Source organism: Manacus candei, unplaced genomic scaffold, assembly GCF_025592945.1.
Source record: "Manacus candei isolate 608988 ecotype Guabito, Panama unplaced genomic scaffold, ASM2559294v1 h1tg000028l, whole genome shotgun sequence".
Lineage (NCBI taxonomy): Eukaryota > Metazoa > Chordata > Aves > Passeriformes > Pipridae > Manacus > Manacus candei.
In genome coordinates, this window is record NW_026138076.1 from 11678160 (window position 1) to 11701345 (window position 23186).

At 35.3% G+C, this 23186-nt stretch overlaps 1 protein-coding gene across 4 annotated transcripts in view; it reads right to left on the bottom strand.

Moving 5' to 3' along the window:
- Positions 1-23186, bottom strand: part of DLC1 (DLC1 Rho GTPase activating protein) — a 259503-nt gene that overhangs the window by 205467 nt on the left and 30850 nt on the right. Inside the window, exons 1-2 of one of the 4 annotated variants that reach the window (XM_051790260.1) lie at positions 17311-17592; positions 1203-2370 (exon numbers count right to left, since the gene is read on the bottom strand). In XM_051790260.1, coding sequence (XP_051646220.1) covers positions 1203-2261 — 1059 coding nt within the window. In that variant the 5' untranslated portion in view covers positions 2262-2370; positions 17311-17592. Of the gene's footprint in view, positions 1-1202; positions 2371-15886; positions 15988-17179; positions 17593-23186 lie in introns of those variants that run through there. The other 3 variants (XM_051790259.1, XM_051790261.1, XM_051790262.1) reach the window with 3 other exon arrangements.

Here is a 23186-nt window from a genome sequence, read left to right on the forward strand (position 1 = left end):
TGTAACTCTGAGCCATAGTTAATGTGAGATCAGTTGAGCAGTTGCTGCATTGACTGTAATTGCATGAACTAAAAAGGAAGACTGGCTTTGAGAGCTTCTGAAACCTTTTGAAAAAGTTGCTTGTAGCTTCTGACCATATCAATCTAGTGTTAATATTACCAAAGGGTCAACACAAGGAAGCAATGGCCAGCAGCTCAGGATGCTGTGTTGGTACAGAGTACTTTAGATATGTGAATTTGTGCTTTAGTGAAACAGCTACTGAGACACTGTACCTGATAGAAGAAAACCCACACAATTAACAGAAACCATATTTATTAAAAAAAGAAAAAACACACAAAAAAAAAAGCCAGACAAAAGAGGCTGGATGGTGTTAAATGTAAAAAGGCAGAGAGAAGTAAACAATTACAAATTGGTTATTAGCTAAAATAAGCAGCATAGCTGGAAAAGCCAGACTTCAAGAAGAATTCCATAGAGCCACAGTCAGCACGTTTGCTTCCATTAAAGCCAATGGGAGTTTTATTGCCAGAGAATCTGCCCATTACAGTTTTGTAATGATACCCTTCCTTATTTTGTGAAGACAGTGAAACTCTCTTGTTGCTTTAAAATTACAAAACATTGTTCCAAAATCAGCAATACTTGTTTTTGCAAGAACATAAGCTCATGGGGCTGAGCTGAAAAACAAAGAACTACTGCAAAATGTTTCTGCTCCTTTTTTTCCCTTTTAAAGTTTTGTTGCACTTTTCCCCTGTTCTCTTTTTTCACTAAGGCTTCCAAACTCCTGGACACAATTTGTTTCCTCAGAGGAAACAGATAATGACACCTGATAGCAACAGAAAACCAAAAATAAAACCAAACCCATAGAAGACACTTATATCCTTGAACAGCATGTATGAAGCATACAAAATAATATATATTAAGTGAATATAAGGCACCATACAAGTTTATAACTCAGCCATTTTCAGATCTTAAAAAGAGCTCCTAAAATTTAGTTGTTGTATAGACATAGGTGTCTTGAAACAGTTTGAATTTGATAAATTGATGAAACAAAGCTGAAAAATCACTTTTTCTCTGCAATGAATTAGGCACAGTATCATTGTCATAAGAAATTGGGAGAAAACATTCAAAAAAATGTCTGCAGCCATTGTCATAAGAAATTGGGAGAAAACATTCAAAAAAATGTCTGCAGCCTATAAGTATCCTACCTTTCTTTTGCGCAGTTTCACTTGACTGTCTGAATATTCTTGTGTGGTCAAATGATTCCTTACATGTAAACACTGAATGTCTTCTGCTGAACTGACATTTGAAAGGCATTTGTTTTCAGGGGCCACTTGAGGTTCTGTGAAACCTCTTTCATCCAGACCATTTTCCACTGCTGGGATGTGAGAGCAAGGAGGAGATTGCATAAGACAGTTGCTGGATTCCACTGCTGAACAGAGCTGTCTATCACTACTGGTACATGATTCAGAAGAAATCCCACTCTCTACCACATTGCACTCAGACTTTCCAAGCCCGTCTTTGAAAGCATCAGATTTCCGGCGCTGTTGTGCAATTACAGCAGTATGAAGCAGCTGCTTCCCAGGCATAATAATTTCTTTCACATTTGGAGAATTAAAACAATTTTCTTTCTCTACATCTACTACTTCATTTAAGCCTTCATAATTACAAAGCTCCAGGCTTTGGTCAATACTGCCGGAAACATCATCATTTTTCCTCTCCTCTTTATGAACTGTGTCACAGCCAGGTTCCTCACTTACATCTCCAATTATGCCAGATGATTCAGCTGCCTTGTTACCCTCTGTTATTGGTACCATCTGTGCTAAGGACCCTGCTCCATTTAAACTCTGCCCTTCATCTTTTGGTTCACTTCCTACAGCAGTGATGTGGTAATTAACACTATCCAGGTTGAGTGCTGAATAGTCATCATCATCATCATCAGACACATGAACTAGGGTTTCTGTGCTGGCCTCCAGAAAATGCTCCTCATCCTCATGGTTATCATTTTCATCCACCTCCTTTGAAACATTTCCCAGCTGCTTTTCAGGGAAGCCAGTCATCTCTCCACCATAGCAGCACTCTGGAAAGGAAGCACACTTTTCTTTCCGATCCACACTCAAAACCTCATCTTTTTCCATACTTGTCTGCAAGTTATCAGCTACAAGTCCGTGACGACATGCTGTATTGTACTCCACAGACTCCAGAGCCAATCCCATCCACTGGGTCACATGCTCTTCCCAGCTTTTCTTTCTGATTGCTAGAGACATGTCATAATAGTTCAGAAGCAGGCTGCAGTGTACCTTCCACAGAGGACCAGAGATGTCATGGCTGCTGTGCACTGCTCCAGAGGTAGAGAGTGTTTCACCATTTCAACATCTGCAAGAAATAAAAAAAAGACTGTGTCATTGAATCAACTCCAAATAAAGAGAAAATAAAAGGGAAGGAACAGTTTAAACAAAAGTCTAAAACAAGATAAGACTGTGGGACCAGAAAAAATTGAATTTAAATGACTATTTTCTTTAAAGTTTAATACTTTTGATACAAAACTTGACAGCACTCATAATTCAGTATAACTTTTTTTTTCTGATTACTTTCCAGTATCAAGTAAACAAAAATGGTATAAACAGGCACATGAATAAGCAAACAGCTCCAGAGCCAAAATTTGATAACAAGCTTGTCTTAACTGTATCTGTCATAAGCTACTAATTTTGATGGGTATAAATGGCATTAGATCTCATGGTTGGCTTGGACACAAAGTTACTTTTATTTCTTCCTCATCCACAGATATCGGTGGAGTGCAAAATTCTGGCTATTTCCCAAAGAGATAGAGCATAACTTCATGGTTATTCTGAATTTATAAAAGTTATAAACCACTTGTCTTCTGAGTATCTTTGGCCCATTCAGTGGCTCTCATTTTTATTGTTATTATTCATTCTCTTCAGGACAAGCTGTAAGTACAAATGTTACATGCAAATGCAGAGGCAATCAGTTATTAGATAGTAATTAAAAAATAAAATCATAAAATCATAAGATAGTTTGGGTTGGAAGGTTCCTTTAAAGGTCATCTAGTTCCTACCCCTCAAAATACAACTCTAGAAAAACTAATTTAAGCTTTTGGTATATTTCCTTACCTCAAATACATTATAAACCTGAAAAAACCCCTACCTTCTAGGTTAAGGCAAGGAGAAAACTCTTATTTAGGACAGGACTCTCCAGAAGGGAGCTTGTGAGACAGTGTGGTTGGCTGTAGCTTTGCTACTTACCTGGACTGCCCAGCTCTGCCAGAGCCCACTGTCCCTGCTTGGTTTTCTATGTGAGTAATTTGCACTGACTGCTGTATTAGGTATTCTGGATGATGGCATTTGAGATACATTAATCTTGTGTCATTGCATGTGTCATTAGCACAAAGAAAATATCTCATATTAATTTATGCATTATAAAATATAATTAACAAGTTTGTTGTCAAAGAAGAAAACAAAACTCCTGGCTCATGAAACATTAGAAGTTCAAGGAGCAGGTGCTTCTACTTTTCACTCTCTACATAAGGACTGTCAGCACTTAGCATGGATGTGCTTATTGATTTCAGCAATAAAGAAGATTAAGTACTGAGTTTGTTCTGGGTCGTTTCAGTCCACTAAGGCAAATTCTGATTGCCCACCAGGCCACAAAGCTGCCTTGACAAATCACATGCCTGAAGGTATAGAAGTATTCATCTTGAAAGAAATGCAGAATTATGCCTGTGTAACAGAACCTCCGTAAATTATGTATTGAAAAACTGGCTTTCAGGATAGACTTGTACACGCTCCTAGATCTTTAACCTCCTTTTAGGATGGCAAGCTTCATTTCACATTCACATTTTCCAACTCTGTGGAGACTCTGCTTAAAAAGAACATATATTCATAGGGTAAGAGAATTCCATGCAGAAGTCATTAGCGTGTGGGAGGCTGAGCAAAACGGAAAATAACACACAGAGCCAGGCCAAAAAAATTATCTGCTTTCAGAGGCAAAATTTAGTAGTAAGAAGTTAATACAATTTTATAATTCTGTCTTCTTTGCTAGTCAGATATGAAAGCAAACCTAAATATTAAAATCTGAAGTCAAATTATTGTATGAATTTGCAGCACATTTGCATTCTTATTCTGGCTTCAATTCATCTTATACTCTCATGCTATTTCTAAGTGTGTGTGGTCCAAAATTACCACAGAGTGCAAAATCAATACTGAGAATACTTTTAACTTCTGCTGCACCTTTTTCTGATGAGCACTAAAGCTCCTTAAAACCAATTAAATTAGTTTTACAACCACCACTATGTTTTGTTTTGACCTTTGAAAAGAGCCATGTTTACTAGAAGGGGCTTGATTTTTACTGTCCTTCATGAGCAAAGTCTGGAGTTGCACCTGGATGCAAATCATTTGCAGCTTCCATCTCTCTTCCCTCTCAACCAAGAAAAGACCCTAGTAATATTAAGGGTAAAAAGCTAAAAAATACAACTTCCCAGTGACATACATGCATCCACCTACCTAAGATTTAGGCTACTTTTAATGTGCAGAAGACAGGCTCTCAGAGAGTTAATGGGTGTGTGTTAATCTTGCTGCTGCGAAACGCAGTTACACGTGTGCAGAAAGGGGAGAACAGATCCCTTACTGTTATTCATTTTTTTATGTGGAGAGTTATATTTCATGGAGACTGAAAAACAAATAAATTTTACTTTAGAACCCTTCTGTTTTACTCACACTATCACTAGTTTTGGCTGCCTCATAGACTGCAGAAAAATGATTAAACAAAAGAATATAAAATACTTTGCTTGAAATGCAAGACAAATAAGGGTATGACAATTGTGCTAATTGTCATATTATTCTAATTATTGTCACAATATTCTCTAACATATGAGCATATATAAGCACTAAATACGAAAAATCTACTGTACATACACCCCCTCTCCAGACAGCTTCACCTACCAGTTCCTGAAATCCCGTCATTTCCAAGGCACATGAAGAAGCCCATAGTTTGGTGGAAGCCTACTCTTCTTCCACTCCCTCTCCACTCCTCAAAGACTGTGTTAAACAATTTAGCTTAGAAATTATCTTCCTGCTCTAATTGCTTGACACTTATGGGCCAATAAGGAACTTTTTTCTTTTCTACCTCTTTATTCAGGACGACTTATTTCCTTTCACTCACATGCAGGCACATAAGTTAGGCCTTGGAGGATTCACCACTCCAGACCTCTGAGTGAAATTCATAACTGTTCTCCTTTCTCTTCCAGAGAACAAAGTGCACCGCCACTTTGCAAAAGAAAGCATTCCTACCTTGATCCCTGCTTTTCTGCTATTGCTGCTTTTTTTTCTTGACATGCAGCATCTTTTGTCCTCTGAGAAATGCCCCTCCCAAGTCCATTTGTACTTTCACCCAAGGAAAGAAGAATCTGCCTTTCTCACTTTCTATTCTTGCCATCCCACAACTAGAAACCTTTGCATCTGATTTCTCCTGAATTTTATGACAGTCAGATGAGCCATTATTGGTGTGTTGAAATGTTTAGCAGACCTCTTCTTCTGATCAAAGCATCTGTCACTATACCATACCACTCAGCTGTTGCCATAATTCAGACTCATATTTTGCTTTTACTTTTCAATAGAATAAGTTTAGTACTGCTTAGTACTATTAACTTTCTGAAAAATAAAGGTTTGAAACAAAACCACAAATGATAAAGATTTCTCCTGGATAAAATTTCTTGATTGTGTGTTTGAACTAAGGAATATTGGCAACGTTGATCCAATAAACAATTCCTGACCAAAGGAAATGGAAGTGAGCAGTGGGTGATCACACTGCAGCAAGACCCCCTTCAAGAACCCTCTGTGATGCTTCACATTGTTTACAAAACTAGATGCCATTTTAAATGGATTTTATAATAATTTACTGACTGTCTCCTTTTATTGTAAAACATAATGGAAATGAAAACTGGGCAAACTTTTATGCTAGCTTATTTTGGAAGCTTTGTATCTAGTCTCATAAAACTGATAGTTACTTTACAACTGATAAACCACGAAGTGATGATGAACTGGTCAGCTGTCCTATAATTAGATTGTCTAACACTTTGCTTCAATTAAGGTTCCTGTGATTTTTTTCTGAGAAACTCAACTTAAACTGTTTCCAGCAGGCTTTTGAAATTCAAAGAAGCATCTTTGTCTCATGAAATTCCATTCAGGTTTGGCTATGCCATGCATTTTTCAACACACGTTTTACCTTCTCTTGCTTCTCTCCTGAAGGAAACATGGTGGTCTACAAGAACTATCATTAAACAGACCCAATACCTACTGACACCTGCGAAAGCTGCAAAAGCTGCAGCAGGAAGACTTAGGACTTGGAGCTAGAGTGAGAGTGGAAAGGGAAGGAAGGAGACTTTCTCAAATGTCTGTATCTGTGACTACCCAGACCTGTCAGAGCAGCTTCCCTTCTGGGGCTTAGGACAGGACACAAAAACATCCCACTTACAAGAGTGGGGAGGCAGAGGCACATAACCAGGGCTCTCTGGTCCTCCATCTCCTCTCTCAGCCTTCCAGGACACAGGAGTGGAGCCCACTCTGTTTTTCCCAGAGTGGAAGAAAGAAGCAAGGACAGAAACATGAAGACATTCAGCAGTATCAGCCACCACACAAGCTGAGATAGTGAACTCCATCCCATTAGGATGGAAGGGCTATGGCAAAAGCAAAAGCAGGCATAAGGAAGACACTGCTGAGGACACATTGGAGGCATCCACATATGGCAAAAGCAAAGACTGCCACTGACCCAAGTGTGACATCTCTGCTGCCTTCACCAATTCCACCATACTGACAATTCATTGAACTATATGCGACCTCCCTGTTGGAATAAATAGAAAAGTTTTGGAAGGGACAAAGTTGCAGAGAACACGGGAGAGTTTATGAAGTCTAAGTGGCAGGAAAGTTTCTGAGAGGGTAGCCCAGGCATTTAAGTCTCACCATCATGCCAGGGGAATTACATTTTTGCTAATGTTTTACATGGGATGCAAATCTTTTCAGTTTAAATAAAAAAAAAAAAGAAAAGAAGAAATTAATTAGGCAAAGCATTAGCTTACAAACTGAAAAGAAGATGAAAGACTGTTTCATTGCATTTTTTACATAGCAGGCACATGTAAGCAATGGAGATCAAGAAGAAATATTTATTTTGTTATCATTATTTTATCTTCATTGGTCTGTGACCCCAGTCAGCAAACTTTGTTTAAGGAAGTCTAAGTGAACAGGGTCTGTTTCCTATAAACTCATGTCCCATCTTCCTGGTCTGGCTTACATACAGTTCCTTCAGTAATGCCATACCAATCTCTGAGAGAGAATGTTGTTTACAAATAATTTGAGATAAAACATAAGCCTCTAGGTCTTCACTCAGCTATTTATTTTAAAATATCTCCTGTTTTTTAAAATGTAATCCTTCATCCTCTTATTTCCTGGACATATTCCACCCTCTGGATTTTACTGAAGTGGAGGATCACCTTGTCTACAGTTTCTATATAAGCAGTAGTGCAGGCTTATAGACCTTGCTGTCCTAGAATAAAAAATATGTGGATCATTTATTGTAGGATATTAATTTAGTGAGTACCAGATGCATTTTCCCTAATTTTTTACATATAAAAGATAATCATCTAAGACCAAACACTAAAAACCGTTTGAACCAATAACTATTTTGAAAATATTTACTACTTTATTCTAAATATCAGAAAAAGCATAGTACTCTTAAGACAAGTATGTCTTCAGAATTAAATAAAAAAAAATATTTTATATAAATTTTAATGATGAGATTTGCATGTGTAAGCATGTGATGCACTTATAAGTTATAAATATGAACACAGAATAGTAATATAGCCGATGCTGATTTTTGTAAAAATAAACACAAACATACGCCAATAATGTCTTTTCACATGGTATTTGTCTTTCTTTTTTATGAGATCTCTTACTGCTTGTTTCACTGGACAGAAATAGAGGTACATTCTTTATGAAGCAGCAAAAGGTGGTAAGTAATTAATATCTGACAGAAATCCACACCCTGAGACATATTGTCTGCAAGAGAAGAGTTTGAGCTTCTGTGAAAATATGCAATTGTACTTGATAATCTCACTTTTCAAGAAAAGGTAAGGAAGTCCTGCCTACACCAAGACAAACGGGTATATTAAAACTGACTCAGACACATTGTAATATATGCCTCTGCTTTAAAAGTTGCTTTTAAAGGACCCAAATCAAAGCAACCTCTATAGCCATAGAGACAGTACAGCTTACTAGACACAAATCACCTAAAGTTTTTCTCTTCTGCTTCATTCTGCATGCCATTCAGGACAAAAATTGCTGGCCAACTGTAGATCAAACGACATCCAAAAAAAGACAGCTGATAACAACCCTCTGATAAGTGTGAGGAACCTACTCATATTGAAGCATTTATTAGAAGAGACTCCAGGACAAGAAAAAAAAGTGATCATGAACCAAATGTTAGAATTGAAAAACAATACTTAAACGAGAATTTGTAACTCTGAAAGGTACCCAAGTTACCCCCTCTGAACACAGGAATAAAAGGGGAGACACATAAAGAGGGAGAAATTTGGGGAGCTTCAAGAGGGATGTTCTTCCAAGCTAAGGTAAATGCCTACGGAGTCAGAGATGAGCTTTACTTGAGGGAGAGCCACAGAGCCAGAAGGGATCCTGAGCAGGGACTGGAAGTGGGTGTGGGAAGTATAGCCTTTCTAGGATAAGAGAGAGACTTTTTTTCAGTCTTTTGTTTCTGATCATTGAAAGGAAGGAGAAGCAGAGGGACTTCTGGCCCACAAATCCCCAACTCCTTACTAGGCCTCATGAGTAGTATCTCCACAGAATGAGAAGTCAGGAAGAACAGGGGGAATTGCTCTGCACACATAGACTTGGAGTGCTGCGAGCAATGACTGAATGCACCAAAAGCTGGTTTAAAATCAAATCATATAAAGACCACTTGGTCTTGAACTACATACTTGCAAATCTGATTTCCATATGTAGTAAACTGGCTGAAAAATCTAATTAAGAATAAAAATAAAAATTAAAAAACCCCAGACACTAAACAGAAAGTCAGAAGTGAGAATATGCTATTTATTTATTTATTTATTTATTAACATAAAGAGGGAGATCATGAACAGATTTGTGAAAGCAGCTATTAGAACCTGTGCTTTTTATATTATTCAGAACAAGAAAAGTAGTGAAATTATGAAATTTGTTAATTTAACCCAAATACAGTGGAGAGCTAGGAGATAAAATTGCACATGAAACTCTCTGTTACTAAATAAAATGGCATGCAGTGATTAAAAAAATACTCCTAACTATAAATACATATTACAACTCTCTACAATATCTGCTACCAATCAGGAAAACAAACCCAAAACTAAGTCACTGTGGCTGGTAATCTGGAACTGAATTTCAAACTCAGTGAAAATTACAAAGAATGTAGCACAACAAGCAAAAGAGAGACTGAGCATACAGTAGCATATTAAAATAATATTTTTTAAACTCATGCAATGAACTGAAAACTAAATGCAATTTTGGTAATTTCACTGCAGAAAGAGAAATAAAGTAGGAGAAGGTCTAGCAAAAAACAATAAAAAGGATTATAAGTATTGTATAGCTTCTGTCTGAGGAGCCATGAAATACATGACCATTTCCTGCTTGGGAAAAAGAGGATTAAGAATCACATAAAAATCAGCAGTATCATGAAGAGAGAGAACATTTATTCATTGTGCCTCATATTACAGGAACTTGCAGAAGACCAAAGTAGAAACAGAAAGCAGAAATATTAAAACAGAAAGATTTTTTTTTTCTTGCTTAAGCATTTAAATAAATAGAAGCTATATGTTTAGTAAATATAAAAGATATACTGCAAAAAGTTTGTTATTTCTGATGCAAGAAATACAACATAAGAAGTTAATTAAGCAATGTATCTGAAATCATTCTTCTTACTTGATAAGGATTTCCTCTTTCCTTTGAGGATCAGTTTCATCCTTTAGCAAACTATTTTCTTTTCTGCTTTACAGATTCTGACATATGTCATATATGGTCATTATAATTTACTGCCAGTGAAAATGTGTAATATGCTCAAGGTAAAGAAAGGATGTTAACATCCTTTCTTTAGAAGACAGCTAACATGTTACAAAAATTGGAATACTCTGCAGAAGTATTGTAAAATCTCAATACATTAGACACCACAAAATATAAAGTCAACTTGGCAAGTGGTTCATTTAGAGACATCCAAAGTCTTTCTTGTTTTGTGAAAATATTTTTGGCTCCTAAGGTATGAGCCCAAACTTTGTCAATATGCCTAATTTATTGCTAGAAAACATAAATCATGGAATTGCTTTATTTTCTATTCCTCAAAAAGTAGCTGCATTACCAGTGCTCATCATCATACAAAGAAGAGCTTTTACTTGTAGTCAACGCATGATTACAGTGGATTTTAGTTTGGTTGTATTTGTATTTGGTTCATTTCCAGTGCTGAGCCTCAGATTAGCTGAACCTCTTCCCCAAGGATGAGAAAGGGGAAATGACTGGATCCAAACTGATCCACAGTTATCCAGGCTTACTAAAGATCTATGTTATTTACACCCAATTTAAATATCAAATCAAACCCAATTAAACTCCAAATTTAAAATACCTAAGTTTTTGTTTTCATCCTATTTTGAATACTTGATAAAATACTGAAATACTCTTTTCTCAAGAATTTCTAGTACAACTATAGGATTTGTTATATTTTTGTTAGGGTTTTTTTAGTACATTACTATGTACATTTAATTAGTACAATTAATACATTAATTACTAAGCATCAAAGTCTTATTAGCTCTTGCACAAATCCATTCCCTTCACCACAGCATCATCCCAAAGTGACAACACAGCTATCATATTTATAATTGCCCACTAGAAAGAGAAAAAGTTTTAAACCAAAAATAATTTCTAGCATAGACTTTTCAAGAAGAAAATCATAGCCATGATATCTAGTGATTCTGATTTGTAAGTCTGCTGGTCTCCAAAATTTAGTAGTGTGAAAATTATGTATATACTGTCTTGATTTCATAATATAAATTGCTTATTTCTTTGGAATAAAGAAAAGTTATCGAAGATGTAAAGGTTTAAAGACCTTTTTTTTGCCTTGGAGGTCTTCTATATGGAAAGTTCATCACCCTTCCAATTCTTCCCCAAAATCATTTCAGCTCCCCACTCCCAGAGAAGAGAAAAGATACCTAATTGGCAGATTCCTTACACCTCCCTTTACACCATGGCTTAACTGTAAGCATCTTGAAAAGAAGATGCAAAATGAGAAAAGGCCATCCCACGAGATATGGAAACCTAGAAAACTGTGGCTATTACTTTCGATTCTGAATTAGGGTAATAAGATCAACACCCCTTCTCTCCTCCCCCTCTCCCCGCTTTCCCCCAGAATAGAAGAAATTCCATTTGCTAACAACTCTAGTGAAAAATTTTTTAACTACATGAGGTCCTTTTGAGAACAATATAAATTAACTAGATGTATTCCTGTTGCCTTTTAGATTTAAGGTTCTAATATGGTGCTTCCATTTAAAAAAAAGTTGCTGTTGCTCATTATAGCCATGAGCTATGAAATCTGCGGCACTAAGGACAATGACTTTTGGCAACTAGCCTGCTTACTGAATAGCAGGGGGCATGTTTTCATTCCTGGTGCAGACATGACTGAAAAATATTTTAGACATTACTGTGCCTATACTTTGTATATAAAGAGCTGAAAATCATTTTCTCCCATCGAGAAAGACAAATATGTTAATATTGAGAGTCTACGGAGAACGACTGCTGAGATGACTGTGCTTTTTGATGGAAACGAATCGCTAACAGTATCATTTGAAATCCCAATTTATTGCACCTGTAAAAAAGTTCCAAGAGCAAACTGAGCAAATATTTCTGGAATGTAGCTGAATATGTGAAAAGCAAAAATTAATCAAAATGACTCTTTACCAGGTATCTCTTTGAAACTAGAGAGAGAAATAACATATAATGCACTCTGAGCATTTTAAATGTTTAAATGTGTTGTAAATGCACTGGAGAACCTAATTAAGTCCTCTTTCTGCATTGAAGGGAGTACAAAAATTTAACGTATTCCCCAATAAAATTATTTATCCCCAATAAAATTTATAAATTTATCCCCCAATAAATTTCCCCCCCGAAACTGGGGGGGGGGGAAGTCTGCATTCAAACATAATCCTGAATGTACTATTTTTCATTATAATATTCTTGTTTTGGACTTTTGTACAGTGTATGTATCTCACTTCTTTATCTCCTTTCTCTCTGCCTCTAACAGGCATATTGTGAATATGACATAGTCAATAGACCTACTCCACAGTATTTTCCAGAGTGCTTCAATTCCAAACTCGTCAACTGATGTCCTGATTTTATAATGATACTCTCCTACTCATCATCTGTAGCCTGCCTGGAAAGATATGTCCAACCCTGAAAACTATGTTTTCTGAGTATATAAGTACAGAAAAAACAAACCAGATGCGTCCTGAGCTCATGTGGAGGTTTCCCCTTGATTTTAAAACCAATTCAAGTCTATTTCCTTTACCAGCTACCAATTCTCACACAACACACAAAAGCTTTTCTAAAATCTTTAGCTATATATCCAATTACACTGACAGTGACTCAACACTTGGAAGTTGCCAAGAAGGCACTGTCATCTGCACATAGGTATTCAATGGAACTAAGTGTAAAATTGTCTCTGAACCTGGAATCCTCAAAGTCCAGCCTCTGCAGTGGAGCGTAAAACTCTTAGAGACCATCCTTTCAGCAAAAACTTCTTATTTTAGTGCATTAATATTAAAAGCTGCCACCTCTCTGATAAAACAGTGTTACCAAAAGATATATAATTCAAGAAAAATGAAAAGGGATATCTCCACTTAGCGGACAAAAAAAAAAAAAGAATTTAAAAGTACAACTTCCAGTGCATTGAGCTTCTCGGAACTACCCAGAAGTGGACAGTTACGTGCTCTAGACTGAACCAGTGAACTCAATGCAAGTCTTCCTTGCCCATTACATGTCTGTATCTTGCATGAAAAAACTCATAAGGAGATTAAAAGAAGTTCATATTTTGTGACAGTCTTAGCAAAGAAGTTCTCAAGTGCTCTTTAATAAGGTACAGCTGTATAGCTGTAATAACGTAAACCCAACTGCTTTGGTTAGATAAATTTCTCACTGGTTCCTCTTGCCTCTTCCATTTTCCCTTAGCTCCCTTAGCAGAACAACACTTTGCAAATATCCTCCATATTACTTCAGATTTTCCTCACTTTTCAATCTAATGAAGTTGTCTATTTGAGATTCCACACTGCCTCCCTCTTATCCAAAGTAAAATTTTGGATCATAAGGTGAACTTCCACAAGTGACATGATGTTCAACTTGGAACATTTATTTGTTCTAGCATTGAAGAGTATTTGTCATGGTTGATTCCTTGTGTGAAACTCTCATCAATAAGACGTACTTATTCTGAAAACTCTAGAACTGATAAAGAATGAGCTAGAGGGTGGGAGTACCACCAGTAGAGACTCAGAAGTGACAGAATTGTTTACAAAATTTTCTAAAGTTCAAGGACATTTCATCTAAATCTACTAGATTTTGACACAAGGTACATTGGAATAACTAATAGGAAATATCACAAACCAGCATAAGAAAAAGACTGTATGAGAATGAGGGGTAGAAGTAAAGAATACATCATATGAGTAAAACTGGTTTTAATGCAGATACATACAACCTGAGGCAAACCTCTGTATTTGTGTTCAGTAACTGATGTACAATACTCCAGATATAAGACTCCAGACATTTCTCATTTCAACATAAGTGATTTTCTTCATTAAAGAGAAACAAGCAATTATGGTAATAGCGGATTTGAAATTCTCTACCAACAGACTGTTATTAAATAAATAGTACCTCAAATCATCAACAAATAATAATGGTGAAATATGATAAAAATATTGAAATTCAATATTGGTAATTATTACAATAAAATAATATTTACATATATATAGGATTTGTATGCAAAAATTCTGTATATTTTTGATTTGGGGTAAAATTTATATATACATGTATGAATATGTACACATGTACATATACATGTATATATACACATGTATTAAAAACACACCTGTGTATACAGCCAGTCTTAAAGTCCTTACTATGTATTAACACTGATCATGATCTTTGGAGATATTTAAAACCCAAGCGGACAAGGCCCTGAGCAACTTGCCCTAGTTGACCCCACTTTGAGTGACATGTTGGATCAGAGACGTCCAGAGGGTATCTCCTATCAGGAAGGAAACCAAGACCTAGCCCTTCTGGATATGTTACTTCAATTGCTCTGGCCCCTCTGTTACTCTGTTTTTGTCTTTTTGCTTTTCCTTTTCTAAAAAGAACAGAACATCAAAATAAAAAAACCCCATATTTTAATTTTTTTCTCCAGACAAGCAAACAACAGAAAATGGAACCAGATGACTAAAAGAAAAAAGGAGAATACTCTAAAATATGTCATTTTTGAGAAAAGAGAAAAGTTCCCTTCCTCCTTCTGCTACCGCCCTCTTCAGGGATGTTTTATAACAAGGAGGATACATTTCAGTAACAAAATTCATGTTAAGAACAACAGAAAATTATCCTAAAAAATGCAGCTTAATGCCTCTGACAATTAAAAAAAAGTTAATTAACTTTCGAGACTTGTGCAAAAGCCAGTCCTTTGATTGTTCCACCACCTAAAGAATAATTTAAATTGATTTTAAGCTCATCAATTGAACAGAATTACTATAAACTTTACCTATTTAAAAACTGGCCACTCAAGCTGTTATCTTTGGGTTTAATTTTCTTTTAGGAGGGATTGCTTCGTGTTATGGATAACTTTATGAATTAGGCCTAACTATACAAACTTTTTTTTCCAGTATTTTAATTACGGAATTTAACACAAAGCTCAACAGGTACAAGGTTTAAAAGAAAGTAAGTTTGCAGGCACATAAATTTATGGTGAAGGAAGTCTATTTAAATAATTTCTATTATATGAATATAACCACTTGCATTAATTATTCTCGAGGCTGCAGAAATAAATTCTTAACTTCCTTTACAGGAGTCATTTGATATAACCACTTGGGCTATTTTCTTGTTTCAAACTAAGGACATTAACATTTTTGAAGGAACAGAGCAAGGTCAAAAAACTCTAGATACTCATTTTTCATTCTCATTATTGCTATGTATCTATAAAATAATTTTTAGAGGTTTTCTTAGACAGTAGGTTTTCTGTGAATTTTTTTTCTTGAACAACCATATCTTAAAAAAACAAAATAAGGTTAGTATAATGGAGAAGTTAGACTAAGTAGAACCAGAAGCTGAGCAATGATTTGTCTTCAGGACTTTTATTTAAACCTTCTAAATAAAAAAGGCAGGCAACTATCTGTGTTACATTTTTTTATAGTCTACAAGAAACTTCAGAGTTAAATGAGAAAATACTTTCTGAGTTTTATTCTGTTGTCTACCCTGTAGTTTAACTGCCTCAGGTGTCAAGTATTTTCATCTGCAAGTGAGGTCAGATCAGGTCATTACATGCTTTAAAACCCAGAAGAGCTGCAGAAGACGACTGCTTGATATGGAATATTTTCTTCTGTTTAACTAAAGTACTCACTAATACTAAATACGTGCACAAATATATGCAGAAGTAAGTATGGGAACACTGTGCAGTGAAAGGCACTAAGGCTAAATCCTTTGAGACATCAATGTTCCAGCACAAATTTCATGCAAGTGACAAAGAGACTCAGCCATCCAGATTCCTCTCAACTTCTTAGTCCCACTACCTACATATCACAGTTCTCCCAGACCAGGACACCTACCTGGAGAAGACTTGTCCATAAGCAAATGAGCGATTGTGATTTTAAAATGCATCTCAGAATATAATGAGGAAAAATTTGCTGCCTACTGGGTGTTCCTTGCCCCCTTCAGATGCATGCCCTTCACAATCCAGAGCCACTTCTGACCACTAGGAACAACTTTCTTCTACCCAAATAGCAGTAAAGTGTACAATTCTCAATCTATTGCAGAGCAGATACTTGAGTCCATTATGGAGTATTTATTGGTCTTCATGCCCTTCCACAACACAAAGTCATTTCATTACTCACCAATCATTTTGAAAAATATTCAGTAAAAGCACAGTTGAAAAATTCTTGAAATACATGAACAGACGACTCCTCTTTAGTTACCAATCTGGCCAGTAACTATATGGAACCTTAATGATGCACATAAGAAAGAATCTTTCAGATTTCTTATAAGCAACAACTGTCTTTTTAGATTTTCAGGAAGACAAAGAATGCTATGTAGATTGCCATGAGAAATGCTTCTGATATCCATGACAATTTAATAATTAAATCACAACTTTACATAAAATATTCATCCATTCACATATCAGTCAAGGATAACATATGGAATTTCTCCCTTAAAAGCAAATTCTTGTTATTTTTACTAGTTAAAAGTTTACTAGGTTAAAAAAAAGACTGAGTAAATCCATACTTCCTCCTGAAAATTATAGTTAGCTGACATTTACTAAGTCTTGCTTTTCCTCTTCTAAATGCTAGCACAGCACACAGCAAACTGTGTATCTAATCATAAGTTACTAAAAATAACCTAATTTAGTTAAAGCCAACAAATAAACCTTGGAAGTTCAGATTTAGAGTGTACACATTTAAGACTATATTGTCAATTATACTACAAATTTCATCTATGACTGAGAAAAGGCTAGAGAACAAGCCCAGCAGAGGTATAACTGATATATCTACATAAAACACTCATCATCATCATTACTGCTGGAGGGGAGGGAAGGGAAGGTGGGGGGAGAGAAAAAAACATAGCCCTAAATGCCCTCCGTGTTGCTAAATGTGGTGAAAAAAGAAATCGTTCACACCTCTAGCTTTCGAATTTAATGTCCACTAAAAAATATGCAAACAAGACCATACAGCTCTATTTATATAAGAAAGCAAATAAGGTCCAGCATATCAAACATATTTTTAAAAGACGAAGAAAAATGTACATGAAGATATTTTTATATATCTATTTTTTATAGATATTTTGATAAACAGAATTGCCACAGTCTACAACTAAATGTATATTTTTAAAATTACAGATTTTTTTACCTCCAGTTCTAGTGCTGAGATCCTGAACGCAGAACACTCCGCTGCTTGTTTCTTTTCTGAGTTTTATTTCCTTCTTATTTTTTAAATTTTTTGATAGTTTAAAGTATAGAAAGATTCCAAGACAGCCTTACCTAGATGACGAGAATCAGGAATTTGGACATGACCTTCCCAAAATATTTGGTCAATAAAACGAGAAAAAAAACCCCTAACAACAAAATGAAGGAGCAAACAAACAAACAAAAGAGCCCGGTCTCAGCTAGCTCCTGCTAGCATAAAAGTTCAGATTTCGTTACTGAGATCATTGCTCTATTCTAAGCAGTTTTGCTCAATGTGTGATTCTAACAAAAACTCCCTCTGCAGCTGGAGGGAGCCTTAGCTAAGCACGAGCCTGTCAAGCTTTTCCCAGTGACTTCTGTCTACTAAATTCAGACTGATGTTTTGTGAAAGGGGCCTCAACAACCAGGCCCAGATTGCCTGAAAAGTATTTCCTGCCTTTGAGAGAGGGAGGGAGAGGGAGAGACAGCGAGCCTGCCTGCCTGCGCCAAGGAAAGTGCACACAGCGATGGGGGAAAAGGAAAAAGACAAGACCGAGTGTTTCAAGACATTTAGTTTAATAAACTGATGAGCTATTTCTGCATAACACGAAGATCTGTACTGCAGCTACATAATGTAAAAATGCTTTCAAACCCCTCCCTCCTAGTTTGTTTTTCCTTTAAAAAAAATACTTTATGCATCTCTAATGTTCACGCAAAGGTAACAGTTATCCAGGAGAACATTTCTGAAACACCTGGGCTTTGGCACCAGGTAGAAACAAGCAGAAAGCAACATGGTCTAAACCCAATTAAAACATTGCATGAACAAAGGATCTAGTGCAATTCTGTAGAGCAAATACACAGAGATACCATTTTAACACATACGCTAAAACTGTATTTCTACTCAAGAGAATAAGCTGGATCTGAGAAAATGAATGCTACAGTTTAAACACAGTCATATCACAGGCAGTGGTACATGTTGCTTTACCTCTTCTGAGAATCCTCAAGAGTCACACAAATCCAGCTCTGCAAAAGCAAAAGGACAGACTCCATCTTGATCATATTAGTATTTTGCTGACATAAAACACTTGTAACTACTTCGTTCCAGTCTGACAGGGTGCCTGAATCATGTCTCCAGAGTAACCCACAGCATCGACATCCTTTGCTCTACACAAATTTAGTGAATATCATCTGTTTATCTTTTCTGCTTTCTTCTGCCTCCTCTGAATGACTTCCTCTTAGCTGTTCCAGCCTGAGAACTTGGATTACCATTTGGTTTTGATTAAAACCAGACAGACAGCTCCAAAGAAGTTTGAGTGTAAGCTAATGGAAATGACGAGTATGGCTTTAATTAGTGTATTTATTAGTAATAAATATTACTATTCATATAACAAAATCTACTAATAAACACATGCAAAATCCCATGTTTGGCCACTGGTCTCATATTTAGGTGAAATAACTTATTCAATATTTATTTTATTTAGGTCAGTGTGACTCATATTAGTAATCAACATGTAAAAATTTATTTATTTATTTATTTATTTTACACTTTCTTTCAAGACAGAAAAAAGTGCTGTTGCTAAGTTTATTCGTCTTGCCAGGTGGGTCAGTCATACATCATTTACCCTCTGATGACCCCTTCGGCTGTTGTAAACCGTCTTTATTAATTATTGCTCTGAGCAAATGCTTTTACAGTTACTGATCAGGTTATTGATTGGAAACTGGCTGGTTTTCACAGGGAGCTATAAAGATGCATAGGTAAGACACTGCAGACATTATTATACACAAAATACTGAGTGGACATCTAGTGACCAGAAAATCTCTGTTCAGCAGCTCTGCCACAACTGGGACAGGATATGTATTCTGAAAACTGATAGGAAAACTTCATAATTACTAACTGCTGATGCACGAGTTTCTACCAGCCCCCAACAACAGCTTATAACTGTTTATAAAATGCCTTCATTAGCTCAACTGAGTCTTCTCAAGGGCATTTCTTAAGTCAAAGAAAAGCCAGCCCTGTAGGGCTGTCTCCAGCTCCCACTAATATGGTCATATCTGGAGCTAATTTGTCAAGCTTTAGTTCCTCAGCATGTGGAACTTTGTGCTAGAATCTGCTAAATTTGCCAAATGTGGTCTTCATTGTCATACATGTAATTTTATATATGCACTTTTCAGCCTTAAAATTACAGTATTAACTTTAAAAGTTAGTTACAAAATCATGCAGGCTCAAATGGAAGTGGGTTTGAAATTTTTCCCAGTAGCTTTCATGTGCATGTATAGTGGAGGTAGACAACCTTAAGTGGAATGACTTACCAGCCTAACCTCTGCATCTTCAAAGACAGAGGTCTTTGAAGCCCATAAAAGGAAACAGCACATGTGCTGGTAAACTCTGAACAGCCAGAAGTACAGCCTCAGAGGTAAAGATCTTTTCAAAATTATTTTTAACTGTATTTGGCTACTCTCAGTACTGAATCCATAACTTTTACTATTTCCCTGAAAGATTTCAGTTTGGAATTCAGTGAATAAATTCCAATCTGCAAAGGGACACATTTTATTTGCAATTATGCAATTGCACAAATTGCAAAATTTTAAAATTTATGTTCATGGGAATCAAAACAAAAAGCCTTTAGTTTCTCTACAGTTAAAATTTACTAAAACTCTTTGGTTTTATAATACCAAAAAAAGTGATGAAAAATAGAAACATACTGTTCCAAAATAGGAAACAAATATTTCAAGACAAAATTTTAATTAATTTTTTTTTTAAATAACTATTTTTAGTCAGCTGAACTTCACTTAATGTTCCATCAAGGAGCTTTGATTTTAATAAAATAAGGTGGTTTTTTTGCAGAAGCAAGTCACAGGAACAAAAGAGATTAAAAAATTTATAAGTGGGGATATATTTAAAAGGTATGACATTATTAGAACATGGTTTGCTCTGTGAAACAGTTTCAAAAAGACAACTTACTTTCAAATATTCTAGCACTTGATGAATTGCTAAAAAAGAGAACAGAACATTGTAGACAATGTCTATCCATTTCCTCTCTAACAAAACTGAGGACAGACTGTCTCCTATATATCTTTTCTTGCTATCACACCTGCAGAAATGAGGGGAATAACCAGAATTTGGATACTCATTCTAAGCTTCTTTAATAAAACTTTATAATGATAAAATAGAAAGAACATGTGGAATCAGAACATGTAAGTCTGAAAATATTGATAATTCTGTTTGGTCTTGAACAATAAATAGAACCAAAAAAGTTAAATAGAGGAATAGAGTAGTAATGAGAAACAAGGTAATTCACTAATGAGACCAGTTAATAGCACTGCTGGACTCTGTATATGGTGATAAAATGCACTTCCATTGTGATCAGACTGACTACACTAAAATGTCAGAATTTATCTCCTTGCTCTTTCTAAGCTTAAATCAAACACAAAGGCGGTATTTTTTTCTTGGTACCTCTGTAATGCAGAAAATCATATGTCCCAAAGCTAGGTGGTATAAATTAAGTATTCAAACAACTCTAATTCTTGTTTAGGTAGTGTTAGTTGAAGAATATTCTATTCTATTCTATTCTATTCTATTCTATTCTATTCTATTCTATTCTATTCTATTCTATTCTATTCTATACTATTCTTATAATGATTATATTTTTTTCTAAAATAATTATAAAATGAGAACAATGTAGAAAAAATCATATATATAAAATATTATTTATCCAAAAACATAAAATATTTTTTCATCCTAATAGAAGCTGGTATTTTTTCCCTATTATGGAAAGATAAACTAATAATATGCTATTTACATGATCCTATATAAAAAGAACTATCAAAACAATTAAAAAACTGAGAAGAATTCAGACTAGTCAAGCAATTTCTGTTATAACAGTACACAGACATTAGTATAATGTGGATGTGGATATTTTCAGTCACTCTTTATTTGTCTGAAGATGTGACAGTCTTTTCTAGACCTAGGACTATACATGGTGGTAGGCTCTTCCTAGTTTAGTTCTTGCTCAGTCAAATCCCTACATAAATCAATAAGAATCCCACAGTCTTACAGGAAATTATTAACACAATATAGATATGGTTTATCGCATGAAAAATGCAAACTTCTTCTGTGAAACAGTATCATCAGGGTTTTTGGACTGACCTAATCTCTTTGCATGCTTAAAAAGTAACTTTGCTGGGAAAGCAATGTCTTAAAAAAATACAAGAAGATCACCTGAATTCTTATTTGACTTAAGCAATGCATGAAAGTTTTTGCTCACATCTTTCTTTTCTTCCTGAAGGGTATATTTAAACTTGATTTATTTCCCCTAATGACTGAAGAATAGGAAAACAAACCCTTATTTTGTTTAAATATCCTTGGAACTGCTAAAAGTACTCAAGACAGAGGCAAACAGCTCTCTTTTAAAAAATATTTTCAAAGTTGCAATATTTGCTTTTTTTTTCACAGTGGAATTAGCTGATTTTATGAAGTGTTCCATACTTTCACATTTCATAAGGATCAAATACACCGTTTTGTTCATACCAAGACATTTTATGAAGAAGTTTTGGATTTGACAAAATCATTATGGATAAAAAACAAAGAGGAGCAATTGAAAGAAAGGAAAGATAAACATTCATCAAGCACACACAGACTGGCATAACAGAGTGGCTGGGGGCCAGGCATGAGAGAAACACAGATTTCATGTACTAGTTCTGTTCAGGAGCATTGCTAGGTCCCAGTGTACTGGATTGCAGGATAAATGTGCTGCATGAAGAAGTCTGAAAAAGGCTCTTTACAAATTTACAAATGGTCATTTCAGCAAAAATTAATTTTGTTTAAATATGTTAAGGCTACATCCAGATGCAAAATTCTTCACTGCCAAGACTTTATGAACAGGATATAATTTGAACTGCTTGAGAAACAGCCTCATCAAAATCACTAGGTGGAACAATAATATTTATGTGTGTCACTGTGAGAAATAATGTTGGGTTTTTTTGAAAACATACCAAATAAAACCATTTCTAAATAAACAGTTCATTTGGAATTTGCTAATTACATTTCTGCAACTTGGAATATTGAATTCTAATTGTCAAAGAACTTTAACTTCTCAATAATTTAGATACAAACATTTAGATTGCTGTTTAAACGCTCTTAGTCTTGCATGTGTTTCTATACCTTCCTACTCTAGTGATGTGTTAGTGAAGATTATGAGTAAGACACCAAAAGACAAAAAGGTCATTTTGATTTTTATTCAAAGATTCTAATTTTTCTACAGAAGATCAACCCTCAAATTCCAGGTTGCTGATGAGGAAGGCACAAGCACCAAAATAATACATCAAATGAGGATTAACATTGATTAAAAGAATGCAATGACTTCCAAAATGAGTAAATGATAATACTCAGGCAGATTATCTATTTTTAGAACTGTTTGTTCTATTTCCTGTTTAGGGCCTTTTGATCATTCACATTCAGGTTTGAATCATCAAAAGAAGGATTTTGTTTATATTATATTAAGCTATTTTAGGTGTGTTTGTCAGAGTTGCCTACATTTTCCCTGACATGGATTGTTAGCCATTCATCCAAACAAATCTTCTTTGCAAGTTTCGAATACTGGTAGAAATTTTTGTGTTGGTATTTAAAAAAACTTTTCTTCATTAATATTCATATGAAATCCTTTCAGACCACTCCATTTTACTAGGGGGAAGCATTTTATAAATGCCAAAGATGGAAGCAAGTAAATGTTCTCAAGGCAATGAAACTTTCCTCAAATTAGGTCTCAAAAGTACCTGTTAGTGGACACGCTGCTTGGTGAACACACCTTTTCTTGTATTAGCAAATTAATGACAAAACCTGTAAAAGTACAATTGCTGCAGTCCCCATGGAAATAAAACCTGTCACAATCTACAATTTCATATTTCTAGATAACTAACACTAAAGTTCAGCAAGACATTGCAAACGTATTTGGTTGACAGTGTTACACAATCAT